Genomic DNA, 11,032 nt, shown 5'->3' with positions numbered 1-11,032 from the left:
TCATGGCAGTCCCAGCAGGCTCAGTGAGGGGGGACTTGACACGCTGCCCAGCCCACCTCTTGACAAGTGCCAAACCTGTCAGAATATTCCCCACAGTCATGAACACAAATTGCTGTTTTAGAGTTTCTCCCAAGCAGTGTTTTTAAATCTAGCAAGAATAAGCGGGAGGGGAGCACCCCTGTGGCCCATAAGGTTTAAATCTTTTTAATCCCAGGCAAGATGTCACAGGACCCTTTCAGACTCTCCTTCTGTCAGCTGTTAGGACATTTGTGCAATTATTATTCGCCTCTGGTTATCCCCTCGTAGGCAAAGCAGATCCACATTTTTACGTTGCTTTATAGATAGGACGGACGAGCCCGAAGACACCGATGCCGAAATCAAAGGCTCGATGGCTGGAACTGCTCTGCTGCTGCAATGCAGAGCTTCGTGCAAACCCGACCTTCCTAACGTCAATATTTATTTTTTTTAAAAGGAGAAGAGGAAAAAACCTTCCCGGACCTATTTCCTTGTATGCATCATTTAGTAATAACTTCCAGAGCAGCCTCTCTGGGAGAGGCGCAGTCTGATTTTTGGTCCGTTCCTGTATCTCCTGTTTGACGGTGCGAACGAATACGCCCCTGGCTACACCACGGCCCCACCCAGCCACATGCGCTGCAGAGGGGATTTAGGTTTCTTCAGTGAGGCAAGAGCTAAATAGGTGGAGCAGAACCAGCGATTCAATCTTTCTCTTTAGCTTGACAGAGTAGGAAGATTTTTCCTCGTATATTTTTGCAGCATGTAGGACAGTCTCAACCTTGTCAGACTCGAGGCACCCCTCCTTTGACTCAGTTTTCACTCTTTTTTGACTATAGAAAATAATAGAGTGATCTTTCTATTGCAAATAACTCAAAAAGACCATAACAGTTCGAAATATTTTTAGCGCTGTGGATTCTTATTTGAAATCTCTGGCCACGTCGCTGAGTGCGGCTGGTTGTTTCCCCAGGGACAACGAGCAGTGGCGTACCTTGTGGCGCTGCAACTTGTCCCCAGGGAATGCCCATGCCAGGTGCGCGCTGGTGCGTGGCATGTTACCCCGGGTGGGGTAGGAGAGGCTGGGGCCAGCAACCGTGCTGGCCCTAGTAGCCCTACCTGGGGTCTTGGGGGCCTCGGGGAGCTGCAGCCATGGTGCTCCTGCAGCTGGGAGCCTGGCTGGCGGCTGGACCGTAGCTCCAGCAGGCCAGGCTCTGGTTTTGGGTGGTGCACGCTGTCACCACATGCACTGCCCTGCTTTTTAAAGGTGCAGGTTATTTTGACCCTGGGATCTTCCAGGGTCAGCTCCCCCCCGACCTCCCTCCTCCCCCTGTGCTGCAAGGTAGCAGTGTGGGGAACACCTGCATGTGCGGCGTGTGGCACCACATACCACACATCTGCGTTCGTCTGGACACGGCCTCTAGATTTATCTTGTGAATCAAGTTAGCGCACCTAACAGTGCTAACATTTGCAAGACACCCCATGGCACCCTTGACAGGATCTCAAGACACCTTGGTTGAGAATCACTGGTGTAGGAGAACTGAATTAAACCTTAGTTAGGCTTTAGCCTAACAAGTTATTTGGCTCTGTAGTTAGGTAATGGTGAAATTTAAGTCTGTGAAGTACAGGAGGTCAGCAGATCTGATGGTAGCATATAGCTTTAAACTCTGAGTCTTTGAATAATTTTTCCTGGTTAAAAAAAGAAGTTAGAGAAAAAGAGTCTAAAGAAACTTGGAACTGAAGGAGGATGACACATTACTGCTGTGCTATATGTTACTAATATCTTAATATCAATTCTGAAAGGCCAAAGCAATAGGTGCAATAAGGGAATAATTAACTTTTCGGATGTCTTTTTATCACTAAAATGTTATGACTGGCTGACGATGTTGGTACGTATCCAGTTATCACAGTTTTATGGGGATTTACCGTCGTCTGAAATGTCAGGGGAATCTTCTGACAGCTCGTGTTGCATTGAAGATGACCTCATTTTGCTTGGTGTTTAATGTATTTTGTTTTAAGCGCCATTGGGCATTATGGATTTCCACTTCTTGTGGAGAGAGATCCTTCAGTAACTGGTAAGGCACACAAAATCAATGGTCTCTCTTAAAGGAGAAAATACTAGCTCAGTGTAAGAAACACAAAGTAATACACTACAGATGGGTATAATGCACTTCAGGCAAACTGTCGAGTGTGACAGCGTTCACGCTCCTATGCACAGAACAACAACAGAATGTAGCTCATAGTAATTCAGTTTTGCCAGTACAAATGTTCAAAAACCATGAGTCAGATTTTTGAAAAGTATAAAGCTGGATTGACTGGATTTCTTTACTTAACCCAATACATTTGGGGTTCTTTTATTTGCATCCTGGCTTTTGAATCCTTAGGACAAATTAGGGCAGGGGGTGGGTAAAATATGGCCCGTGGGCCAGATCCAGCCCACCAAATGATTTTATCCGGCCTGCGGTGGGCCCCTTGACCCTGCCCAGCCCAGACATTGGGGGCAGGCTGGGCCATGGCGCATGCGGCCAGTCCTGCCAACTCCTGGCACACAGTGGGGCTAGGGTGGTGTGGCAGCCAGACTCTGCCTCCCAGCTGCCGCGTCTCCTTCCAGGTACTGCTGCTAGTGTTACTGCTGCTGCTGGACCCGGCCCCACTACCTGTCCACCCCACGCCCACCGCTGGGAGCACCAGGCAGAACGGGTGGACGGAGAATCTGTGGCGATTGGTCCAGGACCCGTGCAGGCAGGGAGCCTCGACTTGGCAGATGGGATGGGGCTGCAGGCAGGCAGGGGGTGGCATGTGGGAGCAGGACAGGTGGCTGGGGCCAAGATCCTGGCGCAGTGACAGCACAGGGCCTGCTCCCAGATGCTGCTCCCCACCCACCTGCAGCCCCATCCCATCTGCCTGGGAGAGCACACCCTGCCTGTGGGGGTCCTGGGCCGGTCTCTGTGGAGACCCCAGGGCCCAGCAGGCCCCAGGGTGCAGCCACTTAGGGAGTTTTGGTGTGGGTGAGGGGTGGGTGTGTATTGGCTCCGCAAAGCATGGCAGCGGGTGGGGGGTGCTGACCCAGCCTGCAACAGCTCATCAAAACTCCCTAAGTGTCCCTCCAGCCCAAATAATTGCCCACCCCTGGATTAAGGTCACATAGTCAAGATTCTCGCTATAATCCTGAGGAATAAGAATTTATTTTAAAAGAAAATAATGCTGAGATTCTTACACGATCACATAACTCTAATGGCAAGGCCTTTAAGAAAACCATCAAATTAATGAGGCTCAGTATAATTGTGAGTTGGCAACACTAGCTAAATTAACTTGATTTGCATGTACTTCACACAATCTGATAATATTTTTAAGAACTCAGGCTAAGATCACTTATTTTGTTAATTAGACCTACTTGTACGCTGTGCACTTGAGCTGTTCAGTCCTTGACAATGTTAGTTTTCCATATCTTTTCTACTTTTATCAGCAGTGGAGCTTTGCTGGCAATGGCAAAATTGGAAGATTGAAGGCAGAGAGGACACAAGTAAACATGTTTTAACACCATGCTGTCCATAGCGCCCTGAGCAGGATTAAGCAGCACGAAGAGTAGAACACGGACAGCTTGTATACACTCACATTCCCACCACTGTGGCCACTGTAGAGCTGCAATGGTGAGAAATCGTAAAGGGAGTGGAAAAAAGATCTATTATAAACACAGCCACATACCCACTGCTCTGTTTTCATGAATCAGTGATTGTAGGAATAATCAATTGATTATTCATTTTGATTCACTTAGCCAATATTTAGCATAAAGCACTCTGACAACCAGGGACTGCATCAGTGCAAAGCATCTTCCCTATTTTCTCCTCATCATATTTATTTTGCCTTCGCTGTACATGGTCTTAGTTTTCCATAATGTCCACTTCATCAGGTGAATGGAAACCCCTGGAGAGCACAGATAAAGCAAGGCATTAACTGAGCTGTACACTGTTGCTGCTATGCTTTTAACCCAAGCAATAAAAAGATGGTGTTAAATGAGAATAATAAGCAGACTTGTGAACAAGAGCATTTTATTTAAGATCCCATATCAAGCATGATTTAAGATTTTAAAATTACATGCTAACAAACTAATACTGACTTCCATTACTTTGTTACATGAACTGCACGGAACTGCTAAGGTACAACAAAGTCACAGACTGCTCTAGTTATCCTTTGCATAACTAATTTGTTTTGGCCTGGCGATGATAGAGCTGCTGTCAGCTGATGCTGTGTACATTTTTACTCTCTCCTAGGTGCTGCAGGTCTCAAAGGCTTCCCATTCTCTCTGCAAGGAACATCTCTGCTTCCTGTCAAACTTCTTGGCTCTATTGTGCCTTCTGCCTGAGGGACACTCCAGTGGTTTCTGCCTCTCCCTTTGTATGTTCACATGTGAGTTGTCTATTTTCCACTGTTCTAGAACAGACACAGGACCAGCTTCATGAGCATTCCTGGTGTTGTGTGGAGGCCTTGAACGATGCTATCTCCTAGTGTTGAGCTACCTGTACTTGTCCACCTCCTGAAATGTTCAGGGTTATGTAATCAAATAATACATCCATAACCCCCCAGTAATTAAACAGCTCTGCTAGCATTTGTAAAATCACTTTTTAAAATGGGAAAGGCAAGCTGGAGACATGGTCTACACAAGCTGCAGTACAGACAACACTTTAAACACTTTATAACAAAATATAAGGAAATACCGGATGTAAGTAAAATTATGCACAATCCTTTCTCAATAGAACAAGTATTGGTAACAGCAAAACATCCATTTACAGCCACAAACAGAATCAGTAAGATGCATACCTATAGCAGTCTATAATGCTAGCTCAATAGTTTTAGTCTGTACAGCTGTCTGAATCTGATCCATTGTGGTCTTTAGGGGGTGGCTTGTTTGTTTTTTTCTTCTGTGCTGACCCTGTATGTGAAACACTGCATGCCTTATTCTGCTCTATCTATTTAGCTGGAATATTTAGGGCTGCTAAAATCCTGAAGTCAGAAAATGAATGCCTTATTTCCCTCTTTGGGCCTGCTTTGCAAGGCTCAGTTCCAGAACAAAGTGCACACTGTGCCCTGCGAACATTATTTCACATTTACTCATGTCTTGGTCAGTCACAACAATCCAGCATTCTTGTACCAGCACTACAGTATAATTTCTTTACCCCTTTCACATAATCACTATGCTCTACAGGTCCTCTTCAACACTGAGATCAGCAATTCGTGATAGTGGCAGAGAGGCAGCAAGAGGAATTAAAATTAAAAGAGTATGTTTTCTTTTGCTTACGGCCCTCAGCACCCGTGCTTCCTTGTGTCCCCACATTCTTTATTTTAAAGATTTTAGACAACTAAATATTTTTGGACTCTTAGAATTTATTATTGCAATGGCATGAATATATGAAAATGATAGCTTGTTATATACATGTGAAGAAAGTTCTGCATTAAAAAAAGTCTAAAATGGTAAACTTAGCAGTTTTTATTTTGAAAAAGAGGGGCTCCAGTGTATATATGGCATGTGCTGCCAACACATTACATTGCTGCCCCAGGAGGGGAAGTTTCAGTTTGTTTTTCCACAGATGTAATGTAGTCCCCAGTAAGTAAGCTTTATAATGCAGAGAAGAGTCCAAAAGAACTTTTAGTGAACACACTAACTTGGCTGCTGTTGGTGCCCTTTGCAACTGGTGCAGTCTGTCAGGAAGGCAAAGATGGTGCCAGTTCAGATCTGGCTTGTGGTTCTGAGTTTAAAGAAATCTTTTGCAGACCATTTCTTCCCCATGTCATCTTCCAACTTGGATCTTTCAGTTCTTCAGAAGCTTAGAAGTCCCTATTTCACTACTGCCATACAGAAAAGAAACGCAAGAAAAATATTAAAAGTCAGAAGCCAGCACCAAGATACCATATTTGTTAGCATGCCATAGTCCTTCCCACCTTGAACAGTTTGGCTTTGTTCTAAATGCCAGTCTAGTGGTTACTCTCTCAACAGCCATCAAGCTAGGGAACCATCCCAGTTTAAAAGCTTTCGTTTTGCTCACCCATTTATCCCAGTTTATGCTTAAACAATGTTCTGAGTTTGATCCAAAACATTAGGCTTTTCATTCATTTCAATTTCTTACCCTTCTTTTTGCCCCAGTGCTCAATACTTTTGTGCAGACTAGCTCAACAAAGAATGCAACCCCTTGATTTATTTTTGCTGCTGTTTTTGCTGCTTTCCAGAAGTGGTTTATGGCTTGGCTTAACTGATGCTGAAGTGGTTGAGAGAGTTCTTCCTCCAACTGGTCTTGTCAGAGCTTGGAACATGCACATTCTGGAAGAATGCTTTGTATCTGTCCCTGTCTTTTCATTTTGATTTGTTGGTCATGTTTATTTCTAATCTCCCAAAGAGATAATACTGCTGTAGACCCCAAACAGTAGCACTAGTTGAAAGGTTGTAGTTGCAGGTATTTGCAACTCTCCTAAGTCTCTGGGTCAAATTCATGCATGAAATATAGGTTAGCTTAACTAATACATCAAATATAAGTAGTCCAGAAAACAGTTGTACAAGGATGCAAATTGTAAGGAAAATCCCCTAAATTGTTTTTCCAAGTATGCTCCATTCTTCCCCCTTGGTGCATAAATTGCACCTTTCTCATTGCCAAATTTGTACAAGGCAAGCTATTTCCAAACATTTTCTGAGTGACTTATACCTGATGTGTCACTTGCATCACCATTTACTGCACAGACATATTGGATATGTACAATATCCCTCCCTAACTTGTTGATCATATGCCAGGAACTCTTGTTAGATTGATGGGTGCCCCAGTATAGCGTTAATTTGACCACTTCACAGAGAGGGACCTCCTGTTTTCTAAAAACAGACGCTGCATTTGAGGCTCTGATCAAGCCAAGTCAAAACTGGGGAGCTACATAGCTCCTTACACATGTTGCTTGTCCCGGGAATGAATGATAATTAACTCAAATTAGCAGCTCTTGTCCCAGGAAAGTGTTATCTTGGATCACAGGCATTTACAGTGGGCTTTTACATCTGCAGGATTCCAGGATTAAAAACTTTGCCCTGGGAAAAATCAGATGTCTGTTATTAGCTTTAGAGAACTAACAATTAGTGAAGAAAGTATTTATCCCTTTCACATTGATTTCGGAACATAATAGAACAGATTTTTTCCTCTGAATATTGAGTGCTAAGATGATATTTTTTCTATCAGAGATCTTTATTTAATCTACAGACTGCATATAGCTCACACAGCAGCACTGCAAATGTTTTTGCACCTTCCCACAAAAGTACACCAACTGCATTTTGAGTGGACCACCTCTGAGAGTTGGAAAGTGAGTTGAGCCTTTATGCACATTAATGTTTAGTCTTTCCGATGAGACTGCAAAAAGATTGTGCATTAGTGGTGTAGGTACTGGACTGTGAACACCAGCTCATTGCACAAGCCATTGAGCATCTGGCATGGGTACTACATTTTAGCCAAAGCATGCTAGCTTGAACTAGAATCAGTCAGCTCGAGATAAAATAGTGCTGTCTCCCACTACCAATCTCACAAGCCATCCAGTTACCCTAAGAGCAGATGTTTTAAAAGGAAAGTCCAACCTCAACCAAATCTGATTCTGCAGTCTTCAAACACTAAGGTCTCAACTAAACTACACTCATTTAATCTTTTAAAATCTATTTAAATCAAAGTGTGCATGCTTTAAACTAACCACCAGATGGAGCTCATATAAACTCATAATACTACCTTCTGTCATAGGCTACATAAGTGGTTATAGCCTTCTGTAACTGCATAAAAACAAGGCCAAATTTGTGATCTGTTTTGTTTTGCTTGAAAGCAAAAGGAGGGTCTGGAGACACAAGGTTGCCCTCTTGAGTTGGTTCTATTCCATATTCTGCATCATTAACACCCCCCCTTACTGTTTTTGCATGTTATTTTGGTCAATGGCAAAACTTGGCCTATACAAATATGTACAAATAATAAAAGTACTTAGAGCTCATTCCTCAAAAGTTTGGAGATCCAGCCAGCCAAGGACAAATTCTAAATGGACACGTGCTAAAAGTCAGGAAGAAGGGAAAGACTACTGAGTCTAGAACTCCCCTCTTCAGACCACTACTAGAAACCAAATAGAGATCACGGATTGAGAAAGACCTCTGCTACACACGTGGGAAAAAGGTGACCCTACCATAGTCATTGGGGTAGGTTCCTCACAAAGTCCTTTCTTGAAGTAAGGTGGATTCCATTCACATATAACATGCATTTTTGACATACGATTTGTAGGTTATCCAGGAACCTCTTCGCTTTGTCCACTGCCCCCACGCTGGGGAAGAAAAGCTGGTCAAACACAGGGAGTTGTGGTGTATGGCCAGTATAGAGAGTCCATTTGTACTTGCTTTGAGGGACTGCTTTGTTTTGATTCTGTGTAGTGAGCAAACGTGGTTTGTGGGGCGTAGAAGACCATGGATAACTCTTCCCACTGTAGTATCGTTCTGTTTTAAGTTAATGTTTAGTAGTTATCATATAAGCATATTCTCAAAAAGAAACTTCGTTAAATGGACTAGTTGTTGTTCTCGCAGTCACAAAAGGGGTAAGAGAGAGAGAACCATAGCATTACATTTTTAAGTTTTCAAAACATTGACCGATTTAATTTGCTGGGGATCAATCTTTTTGGCAGGCAAGGCACAATTTAATCCCATGGCCTCCCTGGGCACATCTACACGTGCAATTAATACAGAGCAATAAATTCCAGCACTTATAGCGTTAGAGTTTATGGCTCTGGGTATGTTGTTTGAACGTGTGCCCAGGACCGCAGCATGTTGAGTTGGGTTGGAGCAGACCTGGCTAGCAAGGGGAACTGCTCCGACCCAGCTCAATGTGCTGTGAAGGGGCTGGCTTGGGCATAAAGATGCTCCAGTGCAAAGCTAGCTGGTAGGCAGCGCCCGCACTGAAGCACACTTGTGCCCCAGCCAGCCTCGACAGCGTCTACACATGCAGTGCTGTGAAGTAAAAACTTTGCAGTAGGGTAGTACTTGTATTTACAGGTACTGCCCTGCTGAGGTTATTAGTTTACTCCAACCTAATAGCCCTGCACATGTAGATGCAGAGATGTTTACTGCAGAGCTAATTAGTCCACTCTGCAGTAAAAGTCTCATGTAGATGCACCCCGAGTGCCACTCTGATCCCCTTTACCTGCCCAACCGGCCTCTCTGCATTATGCTCCCTGTCCAATCTGCTGCTTTGGTTTTCTGTTCCCTGCCCTATCACAGCTCCTGTCCCATCCATGGTTTGCTGCATGCCACACAGAGCCTGCTCATGCTACTTGTGGTACACGTGCAGTAGATTGGCTTCCCCCGATCTAATTGATTCTTTTGTTTGCACTAGTTATTACATTATGAAGACCTCTGATGCCAAATACAGACTTATCTACTGTGGCAGCAGTAACCATGTCAACACCTGATAACAGTTAAACTCAACTCTTGTTAAAAAAGGGCTAACACTTCCCCAAAGCATCCTGAATCAGTTCCAACCCTATTGTTTAAGGAGTCTACACTGCAACCAGTGAGATGACTGTAGCATCTAAAGATGTAGCAGCACACCATCAGTGTAGGCTAGCTGCCCAAGTTAGCACCTAGATTAGACTTGTTCAGCCAGCACAGCTGTTCACCTTGCTAGTAGTACCTAAGCTTGTCTTAAAGCCAGCTCAAGTATATCTACACTTGCTGCAACCATACCTCTGACTGCAGTGCAGACATAGCCTTGGTTGTGTTGCAGACCGATGACACAGCAGTACTGTAAATGGAACATGGGAGAGATGAGTTGGGATTACAGCGATGACTATTGTAGATAAAGTAGGATTTTACACTATACACCCGAAGATTTCTATCACGTGTTACATTCTGTACCAAATCATGTTAACAGAATGTTACCGGTACTCGTATGTCAGATGTCAGCATTAAGGTTGCCAGAATAACCTTAACTGACCCTTTTTGCAAGTACATTACAATTCACTCCTGCACCAATTCATGTTTTTTCTCAAATAACATAGTAACTCACACAAGCTTTTCTGTTATTTTAGAAGTAGGACTACATTAATGTATTTTTAATTTCAGCTGCTGAACTTTGGAAAAAAAAAAGTATTTTTGGTTCAGATGGAATCAATTCTTTCTTTCCTTGCTGCTCCAAAGAAAGTAAAAATAAAGACAGGAAGAAAAATTTGGTTTCATTAACACAAATCTCAACATTTGACCAAAAAAAAAAGTTTCCAGGCACTAGAAGGAAAAGTAAAAGAAAGGGCTAGATTCACAGAGGAGGAAGTGGTAGTGATGTCTGCCTTTTACCCAATACCTCAGGAGTTAGACTTTTCATCCAGGATACACAGGATGTGGGCTATACCAGTTCAGCTTCCTTATCTGGTCAGGAGGATTTGGATCCACATCTCTCGCCTTACATGAATTTGACCTAACCCCTAGGCTCTGCAATATTCCTGGTTGGGGTTCTCAATCTCGCTGGCTGTCACTGCTCCACTTTTATTAAATACACATTCAGTGGAGTAGGGACTGGAACCCCAGCTTTGGTGTTAAGGCATTCTCCTGGAAGATGCAGGTTCAAATCTGCTCAGAGGAGAAATTAAACTAGGATCTCCCGCATTCTGGGTCATCATCTAACCCTTGAGCTTTTGAGTCATACTGAAATGTTATATGACGCTAGCTCCAAATTCTCTCTCTCCTAGCTGAAATCATTCAGCAAATTTGAGTCTAATTCATAATGGTTCTGTCACAAAATAGTATTTTTCAGCAAATTCACTGAAGAAATTTCACCCAACTCTCTTTAGAAGCAAATACGCATGGCTAGAAAGAAAAGCTGTACAGTCTTGTCTGAGGAAAACGGAAGTATTCCACCATGTTATTTTTCATCTTCTGGCCCTTTCACAGGGTTGGAGATAGTGCATAGGTCTCCCAATCAGTTGTCTGGGGATTTGGAAGCAGAAGTAATTGTGGTAACCACCCCGGAGCTACTGCTGACACCCT

At 43.6% G+C, this 11,032-nt stretch overlaps 1 protein-coding gene across 2 annotated transcripts in view; it reads right to left on the bottom strand.

The window, feature by feature from the left end:
* Positions 1-4,048: 4,048 nt before the first annotated feature.
* ZBTB1 (zinc finger and BTB domain containing 1) overlaps positions 4,049-11,032 on the bottom strand; it is a 30,539-nt gene continuing 23,555 nt past the window's right edge. Inside the window, exons 4-6 of one of the 2 annotated variants that reach the window (XM_025197934.1) lie at positions 9,737-9,794; positions 8,191-8,325; positions 4,049-5,853 (exon numbers count right to left, since the gene is read on the bottom strand). In XM_025197934.1, the coding sequence (XP_025053719.1) occupies positions 8,287-8,325; positions 9,737-9,794 (97 nt within the window). In that variant the 3' untranslated portion in view covers positions 4,049-5,853; positions 8,191-8,286. The remainder of the gene's footprint in view (positions 5,854-8,190; positions 8,326-9,736; positions 9,795-11,032) is intronic. The other variant, XM_014517456.2, reaches the window with a different exon arrangement.

The sequence above is a fragment of the Alligator sinensis genome, unplaced genomic scaffold (genome assembly GCF_000455745.1).
Source record: "Alligator sinensis unplaced genomic scaffold, ASM45574v1 scaffold13_1, whole genome shotgun sequence".
NCBI classification, from domain to species: Eukaryota; Metazoa; Chordata; order Crocodylia; family Alligatoridae; genus Alligator; species Alligator sinensis.
Note: the sequence above shows the minus strand (reverse complement) of the source record. Positions and strands in the feature narration are given on the sequence as shown.